Source organism: Lolium perenne, chromosome 2, assembly GCF_019359855.2.
Source record: "Lolium perenne isolate Kyuss_39 chromosome 2, Kyuss_2.0, whole genome shotgun sequence".
Taxonomy (NCBI): domain Eukaryota; kingdom Viridiplantae; phylum Streptophyta; class Magnoliopsida; order Poales; family Poaceae; genus Lolium; species Lolium perenne.
Window position 1 is genome coordinate 304,731,095 of NC_067245.2, and position 23,431 is coordinate 304,754,525.

Genomic DNA, 23,431 nt, shown 5'->3' on the forward strand with positions numbered 1-23,431 from the left:
CAGAAGTGTTAAGAATGATTGTGTTATCTCTGAACATGTGAATTTTTGATTATGCACTAACCCTCTAATGAGTTTGTTTTAAGTTTGGTGTGGAGGAAGTTTTCAAGGGTCAAGAGAGGAGGATGATATACTATGATCAAGAAGAGTGAAGAGTCTAAGCTTGGGGATGCCCCGGTGGTTCATCCCTGCATATTTCAAGAAGACCCAAGCGTCTAAGCTTGGGGATGCCCAAGGCATCCCCTTCTTCATCGACAAATTTATCAGGTTCCTCCCTTGAAACTATATTTTTATTCAGTCACATCTTATGTACTTTACTTGGAGCGTCTGTTTGTTTTTGTTTCTGTTTTTGTTTGAATAAATGCTTGTGTGGGAGAGAGACACGCTCCGCTGGTTCATATGAACACATGTGTTCTTAGTTCTATCTTTAGTGTTCATGGCGAAGGTTGAAACTGCTTCGTTAATTGTTATATGGTTGGAAACGGAAAATGCTACATGTAGTAATTGGTAAAATGTCTTGGATAATGTGATACTTGGCAATTGTTGTGCTCATGTTTAAGCTCTTGCATCATATACTTTGCACCCATTAATGAAGAAATACATAGAGCTTGCTAAAATTTGGTTTGCATAATTGGTCTCTCTAAGGTCTAGATAATTTCTAGTATTGAGTTTTGAACAACAAGGAAGACGGTGTAGAGTCTTATAATGTTTACAATATGTCTTTTATGTGAGTTTTGCTGCACCGGTTCATCCTTGAGTTTGTTTCAAATAAACCTTGCTAAGCCTAAACCTTGTATCGAGAGGGAATACTTCTCATGCATCCAAAATCCTTGAGCCAACCACTATGCCATTTTTGTCCACCATACCTACCTACTACATGGTATTTCTCCGCCATTCCAAAGTAAATTGCTTGAGTGCTACCTTTAAATTTCCATCATTCGCCTTTGCAATATATAGCTCATGGGACAAAATAGCCTTAAAAACTATTGTGGTATTGAATATGTACTTATGCACTTTATCTCTTATTAAGTTGCTTGTTGTGCGATAACCATGTTCCTGGGGACGCCATCAACTACTCTTTGTTGAATATCATGTGAGTTGCTATGCATGTTCGTCTTGTCTGAAGTAAGGGCGGTTTTCACAATCAAATGGTTTGAGTATGCATACTGTTAGAGAAGAACATTGGGCCGCTAACTAAAGCCATGAATCATGGTGGAAGTTTCAGTTTGGACATAAAACCTCAATCTCTTATGAGAATATTAATTGTTGAATGCTTAAGCATTAACAGAGGAGTCCATTATCTGTTGTCTATGTTGTCCCGGTATGGGTGTCTAAGTTGAAGAATGATCAAAAGCGAGAAATCCAATGCGAACTTTCTCCTTAGACCCTTGTACAGGCGGCATAGAGGTACCCCTTTGTGACACTTGGTTGAAACATATGTTATGCAATGATAATCTGTGTTAATCCAAGCTAATTAGGACAAGGTGCGGGCAATATTAGTATACTATGCATGAGGCTTGCAACTTGTAAGATATAATTTACATGATACATATGCTTTATTACTACCGTTGACAAAATTGTTTCATGTTTTCAAAATAAAAGCTCTAGCACAAATATAGCAATCGATGCTTTCCTCTTTGAAGGACCTTTCTTTTACTTTTATGTTGAGTCAGTTCACCTATTTCTCTCCATCTCAAGAAGCAAACACTTGTGTGAACTGTGCATTGATTCCTACATACTTGCATATTGCACTTGTTATATTACTTTACATTGACAATATCCATGAGATATACATGTTATAAGTTGAAAGCAACCGCTGAAACTTAATCTTCTTTTGTGTTGCTTCAATACCTTTTACTTTGAATTATTGCTTTATGAGTTAACTCTTATGCAAGACTTATTGATGCTTGTCTTGAAAGTACTATTCATGAAAAGTCTTTGCTTTATGATTCAGTTGTTTACTCATGTCATTACCATTGTTTTGATCGCTGCATTCATTACATATGTTTACAATATGATCAAGTTTATGATGGCATGTCACTTCAGAAATTATCTTTGTTATCGTTTTACCTGCTCGGGACGAGCAGAACTAAGCTTGGGGATGCTGATACGTCTCCGACGTATCGATAATTTCTTATGTTCCATGCCACATTATTGATGATATCTACATGTTTTATGCACATTATATGTCATATTCATGCATTTTCTGGAACTAACCTATTAACAAGATGCCGAAGTGCCAGTTCCTGTTTTCTGCTGTTTTTGGTTTCAGAAATCCTAGTAACGAAATATTCTCGGAATTGGACGAAATCAACGCCCAGGTTCCTATTTTGCCCGGAAGCATCCAGAACACCCGAGAGTCGCCAGAGGGGGGCCACAGGGCCCCCAGATGATAGGCCGGCGCGGCCCAGGCCCTGGCCGCGCCGCCCTATAGTGTCGTCGCCCCTTCGACCTTCTGACGCCGCCTCTTCGCCTATATAAAGGTCCCTGACCTAAAACCTCGATACCGAGAGCCACGATACGGAAAACCTTCCAGAGGCGCCGCCATCGCGAAGCCAAGATCTGGGGGACAGGATTCTCTGTTCCGGCACGCCGCCGGGACGGGGAAGTGCCCCCGGAAGGCTTCTCCATCGACACCACCGCCATCTTCATCAACGCTGCTGTCTCCCATGAGGAGGGAGTAGTTCTCCATCGAGGCTCGGGGCTGTACCGGTAGCTATGTGGTTCATCTCTCTCCTATGTACTTCAATACAATAATCTCATGAGCTGCCTTACATGATTGAGATTCATATGATGATGCTTGTAATCTAGATGTCATTATGCTAGTCAAGTGGATTTTACTTATGTGATCTCCGGAGACTCCTTGTCCCACGTGTGTAAAGGTGACAGTGTGTGCACCGTGTGGGTCTCTTAGGCTATATTTCACAGAATACTTATTCACTGTTATGAATGGCATAGTGAAGTGCTTATTTATATCTCTTTATGATTGCAATGTGTTTTGTATCACAATTTATCTGTGTGCTACTCTAGTGATGTTATTAAAGTAGTTTATTCCTCCTGCACGGTGTAATGGTGACAGTGTGTGCATCGTGTAGTACTTGGCGTAGGCTATGATTGTGATCTCTTGTAGATTATGAAGTTAACTATTGCTATGATAGTATTGATGTGATCTATTCCTCCTTTCGTAGTGTGAAGGTGACAGTGTGCATGCTATGTTAGTACTTGATTTGGTTATGCTGATCTGTCATGCACTCTAAGGTTATTTAAATATGAACATTGAATATTGTGGAGCTTGTTAACTCCGGCATTGAGGGTTCGTGTAATCCTACACAGTTAGTGGTGTTCATCATCCAACAAGAGGGTGTAGAGTCTAGCATCTATCTATTTATTCTGTTATGTGATCAATGTTGAGAGTGTCCACTAGTGAAAGTATGATCCCTAGGCCTTGTTCCTAAATATCGCTATCGCCGCTTGTTTACTGCTTTTACCGCATTTATATCGCTGCAATATTACTACCATCAATCGCACGCCATGACAAGCACTTTTCTGCGGCGTTACATTACTGCTCATATTCATTCATACCACTTGTATTTCACTATCTCTTCGCCGAACTAGTGCACCTATTAGGTGTGTTGGGGACACAAGAGACTTCTTGCTTTGTGGTTGCAGGGTTGCATGAGAGGGATATCTTTGACCTCTTCCTCCCTGAGTTCGATAAACCTTGGGTGATCCACTTAAGGGAAACTTGCTGCTGTTCTACAAACCTCTGCTCTTGGAGGCCCAACACTGTCTACAAGAATAGAAGCACCCGTACACATCAAGGCCCACGACCCGAAGTTTATGAAGCCCGGAAGCCCAGTCGCGAGATAGTTTTGGAAAGATAGAGTTGTATTAGGAATATTGAATTGTAACTATTACAGGACGAACTCAAAGAGTCTCCCGAACTTTGTAACTTGTACATCACGAAACCCTCGGCTCCGCCTCCTATATAAGAGGGAGTCGAGGGACAAAGAGAGCATCGATTTCATTGTCAACACAACCCTAATTTCATAGTAGTCGAGTACTTTTCCGGCTGAACCTTCAAGATCTACTTGCCCTTTACTTCCCTGAAAACCCTAGTCTACAATCTGTAGGCATTGACTAGTCGATACCTTGTCAATTGGCGTCGTCTGTGGGAATTGAAGGCGACAAGGATCTGACCTCGATGCCACGCTCAACATCGTCGACGTCTTCGGTGGCAAGCAACGCAATGGACAGAGGTAAACATATCGAAATAGAGCTCCAAAGCAAATACATCCGCGACAATCCAACAAATATGGTGAAATAAGCAATTAACCTCGGGAGTGCACACATTTGGATGGCAATTTCTAAGATGAGAAAATTCCCATGGGAGCAAGGGCAAGTAAGTCCTAAACTTATATAGCCAGTTTTTGCTCCGGTGGCCTGGAGAAAACTGGCATGCAACTGCTCTTCCCCTGCCACTTTGCACATGTGTCTTGCTTTACATATCCTTGGCTCATTAAATATGAGATGCTTTCCTAACAATTGTACTCATCTTACTCATTTTTTGATAAAGTTGCTGAGCATGAATCACCATCATGCCTCATTGGAAAATATTCTAACAATTGTACTTCTCTTACTCAAGGAATAAAAAAACTATTTTGTAGAAAATTAGGGTCTCGTCACAAGGTGTTAAAGGTGGTAAGAGCAATTCAACAAAGCATGAAAATACAAGATCCTTCTTGTATCTTGTTGATACAAGTCCAAGCCAATACAAACAAGGAAAAGACAAGACACCAAGATAGCCCAGTGGGAAATCTCCTTCCACTACAAGGAGCAAGAATCAAAATGGATCTTCTCATTGGAGGCAACATGATTTTCTCATATGGTACATGGAAATCGAAGAAGGTACGACATGTCATTCATCACATGCAACTGCCGTTGGTCTATTCTTCAGATTCAAATTGATCAGTCCACATGTGATGTAATAAAACAAGCTATGATAGATCAGACGCTTAGCGGCTCTTCTTCTAGCAGCAATGGTTGCGCAAGAACTTCCGTTACAATAATCGGCATTTCTCACACACAACCTGTCACTTGCAGCACATTCAGCAACTAAGTCCATTACCACCAGATGCCATGGCAAATAAGGGATACTCTTTCCTCCTTCTTTCACCTTCTGCTCCACTAGAGGCCGCAATTTACCATGTCAAGTGAAATCTTAATGGAGTAGCACATGAGGCTCTCAAAGCAAATGATATGGCTCATAGAAATATCCATTGTCCTATCTACTACCTTTCTCTTCATTCGACTGTACTTGAGCTGAATGATTAATGAAATTGGGGGGCGTTACCTCCTTCTGTTTTCTTTTTAAGAGCTATAGGAAACTGATTCCCATTTTTTAGAAAAATAATAACCTGTTTTAGCTTTATAAAAAAATTAGTCATAAAAAAAACCAACTTTTTTTTTGAGACTATCAAAAAAACCAACTGATTCGCACATGGACTGGCGGATCACGCCAATATCAATGATGGGCTATACGCGAAAGGCCCTACTTTGGGCTTGTGATCCTCCCAAGCTCCCACGATCGAAAGCCCAGCATAGAATAGCCTGAGGGCTTCTCTGCCGTAGAATCCACAACCAGAATTAATGGTTGCGCGCCAGTGGCGACGAACCGCGCGAACGACCATCCCAAATCGGCAGCCTCCAGATCCGGCAGCTCGAACGGAAAATGGCGCCATCAAAGACCTCACCAAGGCCTCCTCCAATGGACACCGTGAGCCAGACGTTGTACACACATTGGCGGCGGTGGGAGAGAGGGAGCGAGCAGCGCCGGCCGCCGCAGCACCGCCGGTAGCTCTCGTTTCCCTCGATCCAAAGACCATGGCCGACGCCGCGGCGCCAAACCGCGACCACAGCAGGACGCGGCAAGCTTCTTCCATGTCGTCCGTGGACTGCTACCTACAGCTCGCGTCCCCGTCTCCGTCCCCGTCTTCTTCCCCGTCCTCGTCCCCATCCCCTACGCCCGCCGCGGCGCGGGGCCACGCGCTGGAGGAGCCACCGAAGCGGAAGAGGCCATCACGGCGGTCCAAGCCCGTGCGGATGTTCCAGAGCATGTGCCGATCGCTCCCGGTGGTGACGGCGCCGCGGTGCGGGCGACTCCTTCAGCCGCAGCCGGTAGCCGGTACACCGGCGGCGACGGCGTCGCCAGCGCGGCTCTCGTCGTCCGACTCTTTCCTTTCGCACCTAATCTCGCCCACGGGCGGCGCCGCAGGGACGTCGTCATCGCACCGGCGCATGACCGGCACACTCTTCGGCTACCGCGACGGCCGCGTGGCGCTGGCGCTGCAGGAGAACCCGCGGTGCCGCCCCGCGCTGGTGGTGGAGCTCGCGCTGCAGACGCACGTGCTGCTCCGGGAGATCGGCACCACCGCGGGCGCGCGCATCGTGCTGGAGTGCGAGAAGAAGCACGTCGTGGAGGAGCACGGCAGTGGCGCCGGCGTAGACGGCGGTAGCACCGGGGGGCACGACGACGACGGGTGGCTGCTGGAGGAGCCGATCTGGACCATGTTCTGCAACGGCAAGAGGGTGGGCTACGCGGTGCGGAGGGAGCCGACGGACGCCGACGTGTCGGTGCTGGAGACGCTGTGGGCGGTGTCCATGGGCGGCGGCGTGCTACCCGGGAGGGCAGGCGCGGACGCACCGGACGGGGAGATGGCGTACATGCGGGGGTGCTTCGAGCACGTCATTGGGTCCGGGGACTCGGAGTCGCTGTACATGCTCGGGCCGCAGGGCGGCGACTGCCCGGAGCTCGCCGTCTTTTTCGTCAGGCTGTGAGCCGCTCTCGATCTGTCTCTCTCGGTCGACAGTACAGTGTACTATACGCCTGGACGTTGATCTCTTCGATCTCTAGTCGCTACCACAATTTTGGCTTGGCATTTCGCGACTCTGCTTGAGTTCGATACGTTCGAGCAAGGATCGATCAAATGCGCGTGCATGTCTCTGCCACGGAACACGCACAGCTCAATAGTTACATCGTGGCGTTTCGACTTTTCGATCTACTCAAAACGTCAATGCAGCTCGTTGATCCACCGGACTTTTGGATCCTCTCCTCCTCCCCTTCCTCTTCCCCTGGTTTGAGCGTTGATGAAGAGAAACCGGGCCGAATCCAAGCCTTCTCTGCCGGCTTTGCCGGCCGGATATGGCGGAGGGGAGGCGTCGGAGTAGGTTCTTGTTCTAGTTCCAGGTTTATGGTTGTTTGCCGGTAGTTTGGAGTAGGGCGTTGGTGTCTTTTGCCCCAACCTAGCGTATCCGGTGGGTGGGCTGCGGCGGCATCGAGCTTCCGTGCTCGGAGCGGGCGGCGAGCTCAACGGCCGGCTGGCAAAATAAACGAGCACCACACTCATTGCCTATATATAGAACAACTCATCGAAAATTTCGAGCGACGACCTAGTCATTCAAACTAGTAGACCTAATAAGCCAGTGAGGCTCAGCTCAACTCATAGGGTAATTCAAGCGATCATTCGAACTAGTAGAGCTAATGGAAACGGTGCAACACCTTCTGTTGGACTGCACATTCATCAGGCCATAGGGTGGTCCACTAGATTTTTTTGAGTGGAATGGCACCATCGACATACCGTCAACTGTGTTGGGCCACGACGTCAACTCATGGTGGGACGAGATGGTATCGGCGCTTCGCAATGGGAAGCGGAGGGAGGCTAGCGACGCCTTCATCTCTACACTTTATTTGGCATATGCATGGAAGGAGAGAAATAAGTGTGTGATACACAACATGACTTTGATGCCAGACATTGGGAAGAGATCTTGTAGAGGGCATTTTCCCACACTCAGGACCGTGTACACGTAGCGAACACTTCTTAGGATTTAAGCCTCTCTTGTTGGTTTTTCGTTTTAGATACCTTCTTTGCTATCGCAAAGCAAAGACTTGTGTAATTAGACACTTCATTCTATCTAATCGGGAGGCAAGATCGGCTTCAAAACTGGAAAAAAAACTAGTAGAGCTACAGGTCAAGTTGTAAAAAGTTAGAATTTAATTTGTAACGGTTTTGAGTTGATGTTGAGCTAGGTTTAGCTAAGAGAAATAAGAGAACTACTATTTAGTTGGATGCTTAGGAGGACAGTGGCACCTCCAAACCACCAGGGATCGAACCCTAGTTTGACGCTTTGGTGTCTAATAAAAAGGTGGCGCTCCCATCGATAGCAAGGCACATGTGGTAACTTCATCAAACTCAAGCTCCATTGGATCAGCCTCACAAATTCAATCTCTCGAAAGTGCTCTTAATTAGGGCTAGAATATGTGTGTGTTCATATGTGTGAGTGTATGTATGTATTTGTGAGTGTCTTTGTCTATAATGTTTTTTGCAAAAAAAAAGTCTAAGAGAAATACTAAAATTTTCTATATCTTTTTTTTAAAGAAATCACATCCACAACATACAAGAGGAATTAATTAATCTACAATTTTCTTAATTAAATTACATCCACTCAATGAAAATCATATATGGTAGTAAGTTATCTTATTTATTTTAATAAATAAATATACATATTTATATTTTTTGATCATTCGAGCTAAATCAAGCGAGAGGTGTTGGTTCAAAAATCAGTTTATATACAAGATAATTGTACTTGGCTCATTTCTTTTCGAGTCAACCTAGCTAAAAGAAACAAGTCGATCTCGTGGGGCTCGTGAGTCTGGAGCTTTTCTAGCACTACCTAGCGGACATCGTGACATATATGAGAAATACTTTTATCCTTTCCTTTTTTTTCCCATGTGCATTGCATTCGAGGTTCTGCCTATATTTGTGCTGTTGATTTTCTGTTTTAAGATTCATGCCATATTTTTTTTTTCAAGTTTGATTTCGATTTATTGTATTTTAATTCAATCAAATAGTTTCAAACAGATTGATACCTAATGAAATAGTGCATCAGAGATCTCGACAATCATCGCGTTCTGACATATATCAAATCCCACCGATCGCCTCAGACATGTAACTTGCACTCTTCTACATGTTTCAGATATACGATCGGTCTCCGTTCCACAATAAGTATGGCATATTTATACATATCCGTATATAGATAAAGCTGTGACATTTATTTTGATGGTGAGCGAATACATAAAAGGAGAGACTAGTCTACTAGCTGCATGCATGCTGCATGGGCTGTGCTGGCTGTGCATGGTGTGATACGGCGCTGAACGGGACAGGCCTCATACGCTGCTGCACGCATGCATGCACAGTCAAACATGCACACAGTGCAGCGCGCTTTTGTGCAGCGAGCACTGGTAGTGGCAATGCATTGTTTACATCACGCGCGCCGTTCCATAAACTAGAATATCCCCGCCGCGCCGGACAACAGAATCGAACGGGATGGCATGGTGGATGGTGCCATGGTGGTACTCGGATAGCATGCGAGCAAGCAATGCATGGTCGAACACACGTATACATAGCAGCAGCCTGCGGCAAGTTGACCATGTGGCAAATCTGCAGATTGCACATCGATCAGCAGTACAACACTTCATCAACTTATAATAGGCCTTGATTCATAGGAAAAGTATATGTATAAAATAAGAAAAAACTTTTTATACGGTGACATTACACATCCATTTGGTTCAAAATAACTGAAATTTTTATTGAGCGAACACTATGGTTTTAATTTCCCAGAGATTTGTTTTACTACCATAACACAAAATTGCTAGGGCTGACATTAAAATTTTACCCTGACAGCTACCACGGAGTAGGCGTGGGGCGCTGCCGTGCGTACGTCTGTGCAATATCAGGTTCCAGACAATTTATCGAAGGAAATATCGCATGAAAAAATTCTTTGGTTTTGATTTCAAAGGAAAAATGTAGATTTAAACATCATTTTCAAATTTCTACACACAAAGAACGAGAGCGAGGTCTCTAGAGGCAACATCGTAATTATCCTTTTCCTTGTGGTCTGACTTCGATTTGGCAGGTGTACGTAATTACCAACATCACCAGATTTGGGAAGAAAGATGAGTACACATAGATTATTCTTTGCAGATCTCCATCTTATGTACATACCAATGAGAGATCAGAGACATGATATATATCATGCTTAAAGGTAGTCATGACTCTCTAGGTTTGGACTCCAATAGGGCGTGGAAATTCCGCGGTCCATCGTTTCGGAAAATGAAGTGTCATCATAGCGCCACGCTAGGATCACAGAATTGGAACGTTCCCTCCATATAAAATCCGCTATTTTCTCATTCTGTGAACTGCATTTTTGCCCTTCGGTTCAGTAATACCACATTCTCCACATCAACGATCTATCATCGTTCATCGTCCCCTCAAGTCTCATCATTGCACCTCTTGAAATTCCCATCCCCAAGTTCGGAACAAATCCTAGAGCAGTATGCTCAAGTATTTATATGTAGTGCCCAATATAGTGTTATCTCCGTTTTTAAAAGTGTACATACTATTTTTTTACCCTAGGATTGTTCTTAGTTGAGTCAAAGAAAACGATCTCCCAATCCCTATTGATTAGAACTCTAGCTATCTAGTTTCTGCAAGGTAGCTTAGAGTTATCATGGATATTAAACTAGTAAATTTTACCCTTACATTGCCACAGCCACCCCTCTTATTCCTCTCATCATAAAAATCATAGAATTCTAAAGCCAACACCAATCATTATTTCTAAATATTGAACAGAGCAAACAACAACCAAGGTTGCCAAGATTCCTCTTTGTCATCTCCTTGAACTGCACGATAGACTACAATTGCACTTTTGAGGATCTTCTAATCATACACATGGGGTTTACCATAAAATCTGCCAACAATTGTGATTTACACGTCTCCATATGTGACACCAGACATAGATGCTCACCAATGCCACATATAATAATTGTCAGGATCAAACTTCCACCAAACAGAAACATCAACCACACATTTCATTGTCCTCTATAATCCAACAAAATCCAGATGATACTGCTCGATCAAATCTTTCAAACAAGAGGCCAAACCATGCATCTATATATAGTGCCAGGAGAGATCTAACAATGATATCTTTTTGACTTGTTCCTCACTTAGTCACTCTAGGTCAAGGCACACTATTTTTGTTTTCACTTTGAGATATTTGAGACACTAGAACGGCTGTGTGCATCTTAGTTATGCAGAGGCCGAGTGTAATTGCTTGTTAAAGTAATAAAGCGCCCATTATCGGAAAAAGATCAAGACACACTAGTTGGTGAGATTTCCTGGCCCTTTTAAGGTTTTTTCTCACTGAAAAATAGCGTTATCTGTTTTACCAACCTCCTCCAGATGTTATATATGGTTTAGCGTGCGCTAAACCGGTGGTGTTGCACACTGTTTCTTCATTGATTTTTCTTTGAGCTCCTTTCTTGAGATATTTCTTTTCATTTGATGACACCCAAATGTATAAACCCGAGTTCATCATCATAAACCTCTTGACTGTTGCCCTCACCACCTTCCAAAGGTTTATGTTCCCCTGCTTAAAGTGAAAGGTTGTTAGTATATTTTTTCCCTTTTTAAAGATTTTTTCCTATCTAATTCCCATTCATTTTGAGAACACTGACGACGCATCCTTGTTAACTGTTATGAACTGGTTTGTATTTGTAACAGAAAACGGTAGGCTCCAAGTTCCATGTATGCAAAAGGTGCCACATTTTGCACTGAATCAGAGGATATTTTTTTGCATTTGCATTTGCGGTTGCATGGAACTAGCGACGCGCGCTCATGGGAGAATCTTGGGTCTTTTCCTGGGCGTCAAAGGAGACGACAAGCCCTTTGCATGCAACAAGGAACACATGCATGCACGATCTCCCTCAGAGTCAGTCAGTCACAGCTCCTCGTCAGAGCACGGCATGGGCATGGCGGCCCATGCTCCTAGTGAAACGACACGAGCTACGCAGGCGATGCAGGTAGCCATGCATGATCACTGACCACTGGCCACTACGGCACCCCATACACCTCCCTGCTTAAGCTAGTTCACGTGCTCGCGACATCGCTGCTATAAAATCACCCGCGGCCACCGTCGGCAGACCGGGGCGGGAGGGGTGTTCCCCTCCTGGTCTCCTCGACCTCTTCTATCCAAGCTCGGCAGCGACATCTACGGCTTTGTTACGGCATGTCGGGGGCAGATGTTCTCTGGTCGGCCTCTCACCGGGCGTCCGGCCGGTGATACATAGCCTAGCTACTACTGGTACGTCGTTTCCGGATTTGTTCCAGCTGTTTGACTCATGTTCTCTGAACTTCTGTGTACGATTTGATTCTGATCTGGTCTATAATCTATTCCACCATGAATCTGTGTGAAGGTCTGAAGGATATAGATCAGAACTGTTCGATATCCAGACAGCGGGTGGCGGGGCGGTAGGCTCTGCATTGGCCGGTACCGGAGGCGATCGGAGAGGCCGCGCCATCGGTCGCCAAGCTAGGATAGAGGAAGAAAAATAGGTCATGTGTAGCAGCTTCTGTTTATTTACTTTTTGTTTCCGTTAATTGATTCATTGGTGCGCACCCTCCTTCTGCAATTTACGCATGGCGTTGAGATCGATCCGTGCAACATTTCTTGCGCACGCTGCATCTGCATTCCCTTGTGTGACACCACTAGTATGTTTTTTACTCGTGCTCCGGTGGGTGGGCTTGTGCTGGGTAAAAGCTACAAACAAACTGTGACAAAGTGAGGAAGTTGATGCTAGGCTACCACCTTCAACTTAATTAACGGAAGGTCTTTGGGTTGACACTGATCTATAGCTTCGTTTTGCGGAAGAAGAAAATGGGTCATGTGGCTAGGCTAGCAGGAAGGAGTTCTCCGACTTGATGTTTCAAGTTCTCGCAGAAAAGTGCTTCCTAGATATCTAATCGTCCCTCACCCATATAAATCAACGAGAGGCGAGATTCTGGAGGCAGGCTATATATCCGGTCCATCGTTGTACGCAAAAATATGGGATGTGGAAGACATGGGGGGCGGCGCACACGCATTGGGTGAGGATCAACCTCTTTATAGAGGGAAGGTGAAACAAACAGTCATAGAGAAGCTGAGGAGAAGAGCAGATCAAATCCCTCTTCCACTTGTATTGGACACGAAAACGTTTCATTTTTAGATTGTCCAAACATGCATGTCAAAAAGAAACGCAACTTGCTCCCAAATCCACTCATATAACAATTTCTCTCATCTATACTGGAACTTTTTCCAAGGCGCACCACTTACGTTACTTAACCATTTGTTAGACAACCACTGTAAATGCATTAACAACCAATGAAAAACTAATGAAGTGTCATGAACATGGCATTGTTTACTATGAAAAGTATGTATGATGATTATCTATTATACATTCATACTACTATCTTGTGTGTGAACAAAAGCATGGCTATTTCAATGAATCATCATCTCAGAGAATTATTCAGCTTGGGAATGTGGTACAAGCAGCTAGCTAGCTAGTAAACTTTCATAATTAAGCACTGCATGATACTACGTATATCAGCAAACATACAGGCTGGATCAATCACTTTAATTTAAAGAGAATCCATCATTCGTACGGTTTTCTACCCTACAAATTATTGCATTTTATAGGACCAAAAAAGCACACTTGTTGGTTGATTGACTTGAGGACCCAATGTTGAAGGACTAGCGATGTCAAGGTACAACAAGGACCTGCCATGATTAAATTGTACGTTGAATGATTCTTGAGGTTGGTATTGGTAGACTCAGCTGGAAGCCTGGTGGTGCCGGATCCAACCCATTTTGCTAGGGTGGATCAGACCTTACATGGGCTGGGCTGAGCTGTTATTTATTATTTATTTTTTCTCTAGTTGATATATGGATTGGGGCAAATTGTAGAGTGGCGTGGGGTCCGCGTCTGCCCCCACCCTTCCACCCTGTTGACTCCTCCACTAAGGCTGGTGCCAATGCATCATTGCCTATAGCCTCGTTACGTCAGCTTTTACCCTCACTCTCACCCCACTCTCACCCCACGACGTTAGTGCACGGGCTATAGTGCCAGCTCTTACTTCTCTCTCCTCCACATCACCATTTCTTTTTCAGATTAAGTTATTTCACTCGATTTTTTTAGACTTTCAAAATAATGCAAGAAAATTATTTTATTCAACTCAAAATGTTACCGATTACATAATAATTAATAAAATTGCATAATAAATTTTAAAAATTACATAATAAATAAAAAATAAATTCTAATCCTCTTCCTCCTCCTCCTCCTCCTCGTCGTCATCATCTTCCAGACCAAGCTCTTTTTTCCACCATCTGGATGGCCTTCACATGTTTGCGCTTTTCTGCTTCGTTCATGTCGGCGGTTGATCGGTCTTTCATTTTGTTTCATTGCTTGAGTAGCTTAGCCTTCACTAAACCATTCCACATGTTCTTCATCGTGAAGGATTTACTTGCTACCTCACTGCTTGATGAGGATTCCTTCCCCTTCCTCCTATCCTTACGTGTCGCGGCCTTGGCCATATCGCGGCCCGTTGGACGCTCCTCCTCCGTCGTCGCCTCGCTAGAGCTGTACTCACCAGAAACTCCCAGACGGCTTCTCTTGGCAGTGGAATCGGTTCCACTACCAGGACCATGTTGTCCTTTCCACTTCGCTTCATTGCGAACAGTTTCCCACCAGTGGTGCCGTCTGAACGGCTGAGTCACTCTTTTGTCATTCGCGTACCTCTCCATTGCCGCCTTCATGACCATTGCATCGTCTGCTCCACTCTGACGTAACGCTTCTTCTTGGATATGGTATGCATTGAACAGGGACACCTCCTTGTTGTAGGCGTTCCAATGATCCTTCAGTTGCTTCGAGGTCCGATGACGAGCAGGATCCGAGGTAGAGTTGAAGGTTGCAGCTATCTGACCCCAAAAACTATTGCCGGTCTAGCAATTACCGGCGACAGAGTCCTTGGAGTTAAAATCCAAGCATGAACCTACCCCGAAATAGATATTGTTAGTGAAAAATCCAAGCAAGAACCAACCCCGAAATAAATATGTGATGGGTAAGTAAAGTACCAGTTTTTCCTCATCCGCAGTTGTCCACTCAAGCCTCTTTGGACGCGTTGGTACGATTGTTTCCGCGGCATCAGACTCCAAGCTTGGAGCACTGGCTTCAGGAGGTGGTGGGGGGTACGGACCATATGGCGCGTATGGATACGGAGGTGGAGCGTATGAACCGTACGAAGGTGGTGGGTAAGGAGGTACAGTCCCACTCCCGCTACCTGTAGGTGGAGCATGTGGAGGTGGTGGGGGGTATGGATACGGAGGCGGAGGGTATGAACCATATGGCGCCGGAGGTGGAGCGTATGGCCCATATGGCCCCAGAGGTGGTTTGCCGGAGGAGTATAAAACTCGGGGAAGCGGCGAAGAACCGACATTGGAGCGACGATGTGTCGGAGAGACATCATCTAGGTGTACTGGTGACCCGTCGGGCTGCAAGAGATCCGTGAACGAGGTCATATCTGGAGTCCAACCAGACATGGTGGAGAAGATTTGAGAGAGTGAAGGAGATGAATGAGATGAAATGGGTGTGGAGTGAGTGAAACCATATGGGGGGTATTTATAGGGGGTGGGGATGAAATTTTGGGGTTTTTTTGGCTTTTTTTTCGAAATTTTTGAGCCAGCAACGGCTACCCCAACGGCTAGCTGACGTGGACGAATCAGATCGTGCCACGTCAGCTAGCCGTTACCCCCTCTCTCTCGCCCGCGCTCTCGCCCCGTCCTGCCAACGCTGCCGCCCCCCTCTCGCCCCTAGCGCGGGCGGCAGCCGGGCGGTAGCGGGCGCTATCGCCGGGCGGTGGATCCACCGCCCCGCGCTGCCGTCTCGCCCGCCTCTCGCCTCCCTCTCGCTCCGACGCGGGCGGTACCGCCCCTCCTCCAGCCCGCGTAGGCACCAGCCTAAGTCTGGAATGATAAAGTGCAGCTCCATTTGCATTTTAAGGTATAAGAGAAATATTATTATACTCCGGATTAGTTTTTAACGATTCCGGATTGGAAGAACAAAAATTACGAGAACAAGAATATATACAAGAGTACAAACCCAGCGAGGAGCCCAGCCTAGCCTGGCCGAACCTTATTCTCCCTCTTAGCCAACCGGTCTCAACGGGTTCCTCAGAGGTCAGATCTCGATATCCCAAGCATTGACACTTCTTCAACCCTCCAATCCTCCATGGTTCCACCAAATACCATTGATTTTTCTCAACAACAAAAAACACCATGGATACATCATACATGCATTCATCGTGTCTCGCATGTGGAATGGCTAAGATTCCATCGATGACCGCAAGGGTGGTGGGACAACGGGAATAGTGAGTACTCATGCATGCAGATCGGAAAAAAGTGGGAGCGATCTGGATTACTGATCGTCCCAGCACACGCGTGGGCCGGGCTTGTCGTGTCCGGTGAAGCTGGCCGACACGTTTGGTGGCCGTCGACTCCGTGTATAAATGGGCCGCCCGGCGATCGCTGTGAGTCGCAAACAGAAGCATAGCAACTTAGCAAGCTTATCCGCAAGCATAGCAAGCAGTTCAGAGAGCACCATTTGCCAAATTAGCATAGCTTCAGAAGAATCTCACCAATTCGATCCAATGGCAAACTTCGCCGCCCAGCTCAAGGACAGGTTCCTCGGCCTCATCGACCGCGTCGCCGGCTGCGGCCGCGCCGGAGTCAAGGACGCCGAGCCCGCCAAGCCGGCGCCGGCCGTGCAGGAGGTACGCGCGTGCACATTTCAGTTTTGCTCAAACCTCTGGCTGGTTTCCACATTTTTCATTTCGTTATTACAACCGTCACACCAGTGCTGCTCATTGCCTCTGCAGCACGTCGAGATACGAGCAAGAGGTCCCAACGTGTCAGGAGGATCAGGGGCGGGAGTCAATTAGCACTCCGGCCGCATGATGATTCCTTTGAAGATTTATTTCGCCTTGCATCTAATTCGTGCGTGTGCGTGCGTGTGTGGCTTTCCCTTGTTTTCAAGCGATGAAGAGTGTTCCAGCTATTCCTTACATGGACGCCTTGCCATTTAACCTGGCAATTCTCGATGTTCTTGTAAACTTTACGAGTGTACTATAATATATGTGCTGCTCCCTTGCAATATCCTTTTGTTTCTTGGGAGGGAAATCGTGTACAACTAAAGCTTACATTTCAAGCGTGAACTGAAAGACCAAACCTTCTAATGAACCTACTAATGAAAAACAGAGAAAAGATCTGGACAGAAAGAATTTATTCTTATCAATATTAACAGAAGATGAAATTAACAGTTCAATATATTCACCTTTCCATATAGCACCAATGCTGATCTAATAATCAATGAAAAGCACACAGTCATAGCAGCGCTGCACTTGCAGTACTGGGTCATTGGAAATGACCATGATCACAATGGATAGCACAAACAACAATCCCTTGACGAAAAAGTGCATCGGCACTGCCCAATAATAAGAACTATAATCCACACACAATAATAAGTACAAAATCCACTCTACTAACACTGGGCCTAGTAAGTTTCAAAATTGCACAGAAACACTACTCGCATTTTCCAGGAAAATGAAGTATACAATAGAACATGAGAGCCACAAATTTTCTACAAGTATACCATGTTGAGTGTACTTGTAACTAGAGGATACAAGTATATCCAGGGACTTTACTTGTAAACAGAACATCGAGGGGCACAAATTTGCTACAACTATACAAGTTTTTTTCCGACAAATAAAATATATATTAATATCGTGAAGATGTCACTTACACCTAGTCTGTACAACAACAAACAGTCCTAAAGACATTACAGCTAGACGCACACATGCCTACTACAAAAAGGAGAAAAAACAAAAGTAGATGCAACACAAACCACTACCACAACAACACCTAGAGTCTAATTCTCCAAAAGTGATGCCTCCAAAAAAGAAACATTACACAAGCGTCGTCGCCGCCTGATCATAGTTTATCTTAGGCTTTCACCTTGGAGAAAGTTCGCGCTCTCACAAAATGACTTTAACAAGGCCATTTCCATTCACAACCAATTAATACCAGACATTGAATTTTCATCCTGAAAGATATGACTTTGTACTCGTCCAGTGATGTCGACCCTAGTTCCCGATGCTGCTACTGCAAGTCAAGAAACACTAAGCAAAGTCCTCATTGACATGAAGACTCGGTCCGCCATTACTAGACCTCAGCCGCCATGACATTCTCCGCTATTATCTTCTCCATGGAAATTGAAGACCCATATGTCCCATGATGGCAATAGACAATGAGCTTCACATCACTCGCTCATGAAGCCACATGGCCAGAAATATGAGTGCACATGATTAAAATACCATCCAATCCAGCAATCTACATGCATCAGGTGCCCAATTGAGATTGCCGGTGGAGCCATCCGAAACTTTTCACTAGTTAGATCAATGAGGGAAGGAATCAAGCAGAACCCCCTCTTGGCGGGAAAAGAACCCGAGGACTTCCACCTTTATTAGGAAGATCGGAAGGCCCCCATCCCACCGTCCAGAGGCTCCCAACAGCATACCGGAGATCTCATTGGTCACCGCCGTCACGACACGGAGATGAGGGATAGGGCCGCACCGAGTCATCACAGGCGCCTCGCTATCGACAAAAAACGTCATGTCCCACTAAAAGAATATTACGTCCTTTATGAGACACAAAATTGTTAAACTTGAGGTTTAAACTCTTGTTGGCTGGGTTTCCCACCATAGGTTGGTTCTATGTCCTCTACTCATGCATGGGAGTCTTGCCATAAATCAATCAATGTGGTTTGCATGTACATGGTACTAACATATACTGACTAGTGGATGCGAATGAATCTACATTATTGATATTTTCTAGTTGATTCTTCCTAACTCTTAATTGTTGTTTTTTTTATTTTAATAATATATTGTCTTGCTAAATCTAAACTAGTTGTTAGTTGTTTTAATAATATAATAGTTTGGGATGTAAATAATAAGATCAAAATAAGATCACTATAAAATCTCTCCTACTTTAAATGTGCTAAAGGTTTCCTATCCTGTCTCATTTCGTCCAACCCTTCGTACGGCATATGTCCAGCAACCCTTCATTCGATTACAAAGATGGATTAGGCTCATCGATTCTCCAAAACCTCCAATGACCACACGCTCCGGGCATTAGATGCGCGTGGCTGAACAGACATCAGCACCAGCCTGACAACATCGGTGAAGTCGCGCAGACGTTATTGGATCTAAAAAGTCCTAGTTAACTATTCGATGACTCCATCGTGTACACATACATCTCAACAACAAAAAACACGCCGAGAACTCCGGTTGTCCCACATAAATGTAGCGATCTTTCCTCATGAAAGCAAGCATACTATCTAACGCGACGATGGATTGTTTTGCGATTGCCACAACCCACACGTGTCTAGTTCATTTCTTTCTTTCTTTCTTTCTTCATTTGGTTTATTTTGTTTCTCTGTTGCTAAGCACTTGCACTTACCTAGTCAATTACAAAATAATATTGTTGCAACTAGTAAACAAAAAATGGATAACCATTGGTAATTCATATAAAAAATTGTTTATTTAAAAAAGGTTTTAAATATAATTACATATGAAACATATAATAAATTAATGGTATCCATAAGTCGGGAAGTTTTTTAAGTGTATATTTAGTGCCTATTAAAGACTGAAAGCTTTTGCGTCTACGCAAATACAAATGGGTTTAATTTTGGATCTTACTTAATATGCATGGATAAGGATCGACTCAAGCTAGCATTTATAACAAGGCAATAATAATACTTAATAGGCATTGGATAAGGATCTGACATTAATAAATCAATGTATATGGCAGGTGGACCTATCCTTCCCGTGCAATAAAGAAATTATTTTTCACTAAATTTTGGTAGTAATTAATACCTTGTATAATAAATACACGAGCTTTAGGCTCATTGGGGGTGATATTCCATTTGAAACCCTTTTCTTACTATATAAAGGGAATTTCTCTTCTCCTGTATCCCAGCACCCATGGTTAGTCAATACCACGGGTTAATTTCTAGCTTAATTTTGGTAGGTCATTGTAGCTTCTATTCGTTGTAATAAGCTCCCTAGTTAATCATTTGAGTATGCCTAGGCGGGAAACACGGTTGGGTCTAGTTTACATCGAGAATAACCAAGAGCGCCAGACCACCTTCTCCAAGAGGCGTAGTGGTCTGTACAAACGTGCCAGTGACCTCTATGCCCTAACCGGCGCAAGGGTTGTTGTCATCCTAGAAAAGGACAACGGAAAGATGTACTCATTTGGGACGCCATCAGCGGATCCAATTATTGATGCCTTCCTATCAGAAGGTCCACCTATCGAGCCATTCATCGATGAGGTGACGAATGCTAGGATTGCATCACTGCAGAGGGAGGTGGATCGGCTGGAGACAAATAATGCGAGGGAGGAGAAGAGAGAAAAACTCTCCCTCCAAAATATCAAGGAAATCAAAGATGAGAACCCAGGTATGATAGCAAACTATATATTTTCCAAGGAAGAAGATCTCAGTCTTGGAGATCTGAAAAGCCTATTTAATGAGCTCATGCGGATCAAAGCGGACATTACAGATCGGTTGCATCCACTATATCATGGTCATGAACCAAACATCAATGATCCAAACATGCCACAAAACTTGATGCCGCCATCTGGCCCATCAGGGAATTGCTCGAAGACAATTCATTCATCATCTCACCATCTTCCATGTCAAGTGTTTCCTTCAATCCCAGTAACAGCAACACAACAACATAGTTGGGAACCACATTTCCCTAGACATGTACCACAAACATTGCAATCCGCACCACCACATTTGGCACTCGAATCGATGTCTCCCCCAAAACGGATTTATGGTCATGTACAAGTGTTACCTCCACCACTTCAGCCACACCTTCAGAACAATAAAAATCTTTACAGCCTAGTGCAGAGTCAGAACTACGCAATTTGTAACCCAACCTTGGAGCATAGTGTGGAGGCCTCCACACAATTTCTCTACTCCGGTAGGAATGACTTTCCTGTTGGTGGAATATTTGGCTATGAAAACTCGGCTGATGCTACTTCTAACCAAGCCCACCGCAATGATCTCCTGGGGATGGATGCTTACATGGGATACAATGGCACTTATGAAGGTCACTATAACATGGAATGTGATGGATGGGTCGGTGCGCCACCGGGATCTTCTTTGGGCGGGAAAGATGTCGATAGTGGTGCATGGTTTGGACGACTTCCTTAGATGCTAGTTACTGCATCTATTTAATTGTTGTACCAAGGGAATATCTATTTAAATTTACATCAAGTATCATTTTTTCAATTGTACTAGTTACTTTGATATATTCAATGAATAAAATATTTCAATTACGGTTATGTAACATTGCCAACTGTTTCTAAACTTCGGTTCTATATGACCATACGTTTTTTGTATCACTTGTTATTTTTCATTATGATTGGATAGTTAACATATTTTGTGGAGCATAAAGCCTGTCACTTTGTATACTCTAATGTTGAAACAAGAGGAATATGGATTTCACAATAATGCAACACCTATAGCATAAATCTTCTATTAAAAAGATGACGTATCAGTGTAAATTAAGTGCAATCTATAATGAGTCCAAACTCATATCATACATTCGTGAGACAAGTATAAATTTCTATATATTAGACATGACTACCAAATGAATATCAACCCAATTTCATATTCATCTGAAACAAGGCTATTGCTCCGGTGTCCCCCCCTCTAAACTTTGTTCTATTTAGACGGCTAGGATCTGCTGATACCCCTTCGTGGGTTGACTTAACATGTGTGTTTGGTTCATGGGCAAACATGTACAGGATGGGATGGGATAAAATATGTTTAATTAATTATTAATAGAACAAGATAAATATGCCATTAACACACCGGTTAATATGTAATTAACGAGTCCTTTTCCCTTTGTAGTGATGGAGGCCGGACCTAGCGGGCGGCCGCCTACCCGTGCCTAGCAAGGTCACTACCCGCACATATTTAGCGAGGCCGTTTCTGTCGACTGGGTGTGGCGCAGACGTAGCAAGCTCGTTGCTCGCCACGCCATGGAGGCCGCCGCCGCCGAGCTAGGGAGCCACGTTGAAAATCAAGGCCGTCGCTTACCGCGCCCTAGAGGCCGCCGATGTCGAGCTGGGGAGCCACGTGAAAAAGCAAGCCCACCGCTCGTCGTGACATGGTGGCCGCCGCTGAGCTGGGGAGCCACACATACGACGGTGGCAGGTGTCAGAGTCGCGTCGATGGCCATGGATTCTCAGGCGGCTAGTGAGATTAGTCATGAAATTCACGGATCATATGGTCCAGCCTTTCTCAGAAATATTCGACTTTTGGGATGGGATCATACATATTTTCTGGTCACGAACCAAACACACGTTTACCACCTGAACGTCGTTCACCAAGGTGGGGACACCGGAGCACAGCCCCTGAAACAACGGAGTTCGTTTTGAGGTTTTGTTCTCTTTCTAATTTAGTGGAAAGGCAGAGTCGTGCATCTTATCATGGTAAAGGGGTTTTGATTTGAGGTTTTCATCTTGGTCAGTGCTGTTCTGTACGTGCCGGACAATATTCAGAGCTCGCTCTATGACACGTCGCTGACGTTCCTAGTGCGCTGCTGCGTTCCATAACAAACGTTCATACGACTAAGTGTCCAAGCTGGTTCTTAGAGTGACCACACGGTCGAATAGCAAAGGGGCGGCAGATTGTAAATGTATTGTCCAGAAATGTCAATGTATGAAAGCTGTTTGACAAAATGATACGTGAGGAGGGCGTGCGACAAGCCTGCCGAGCGTGATGAGATACACGAGACCGTGTGTCGGCTCCTCCTATATATGCCTCGCTTTGTAATTTGCATCGCTTCAAGTGCGTCGTCGACGCCGTGCCGAGCGCGTCACGGCCACGTGCCAGCCTTTGCTTTCATCTGTGTACATTAATTGTACGTATTTGTATACAAGATTAGATCGAACAGACGCTAGCGAGCGACCACCTCGCATACGACCTCTGTGTGGATGCCAAGGCCGGAAAGAGAGTTTGCAGCGAGACTTGCCGGCCGCGCCGTCGTTGTAGTCTGGTGTGCCGCCGCCGAAAACATCCGACACTGGCTACACGCTGGAGCTCTAGAAGAACAGGTGGAGGCCCTCGCCATGTCCTGGGTTGGTGGCCGCGGCCTCGTTGGGACCTCGCTAGTGTGGCTCCGACCCAGCACTCAATCATGCCGTCAACTCTGCTCTCAACCAGTGCTCGTGTCGTCTCGGTCGCCGGGCTTGACCTCTGCGTCCTTCGTGAGGAAGAGCAGGGGCCGTGTCGGTCTAGTCGCCGCGCTCAACCGTCTGCGCTGCTGCTTCCGTCGCGCACGGCAGTTAGAGCATCCCCACTCGTCTCCCCGACGAGGCTCCCAGGACCGCGTTTTGTCATCCAGACGGCGAAATTCGGTCTAGTCGCGCCCCCGGT

At 45.1% G+C, this 23,431-nt stretch overlaps 2 protein-coding genes and 1 long non-coding RNA gene across 3 annotated transcripts; all 3 read left to right on the top strand.

Moving 5' to 3' along the window:
• The first annotated feature begins 5,745 nt into the window (after positions 1–5,745).
• LOC127336967 (protein MIZU-KUSSEI 1) lies at positions 5,746–6,939 on the top strand. The gene has a single exon (XM_051363832.2). It carries the CDS (start codon positions 5,881–5,883, stop codon positions 6,832–6,834), a length of 954 nt encoding a protein of 317 aa, XP_051219792.1. The 5' UTR covers positions 5,746–5,880; the 3' UTR covers positions 6,835–6,939.
• A 4,988-nt stretch (positions 6,940–11,927) lies between these two features.
• Positions 11,928–12,544, top strand: LOC127330842 (uncharacterized). Its single transcript, XR_007869446.1, has 2 exons — positions 11,928–12,195; positions 12,308–12,544. It is a non-coding gene; the product is annotated as an uncharacterized lncRNA (long non-coding RNA).
• A 4,027-nt stretch (positions 12,545–16,571) lies between these two features.
• LOC127329654 (agamous-like MADS-box protein AGL62) lies at positions 16,572–22,608 on the top strand. Its single transcript, XM_051356137.1, has 3 exons — positions 16,572–16,694; positions 20,018–20,544; positions 22,524–22,608. Exons 1-3 carry the CDS (start codon positions 16,572–16,574, stop codon positions 22,606–22,608), a joined length of 735 nt encoding a protein of 244 aa, XP_051212097.1.
• Positions 22,609–23,431: the final 823 nt, after the last annotated feature.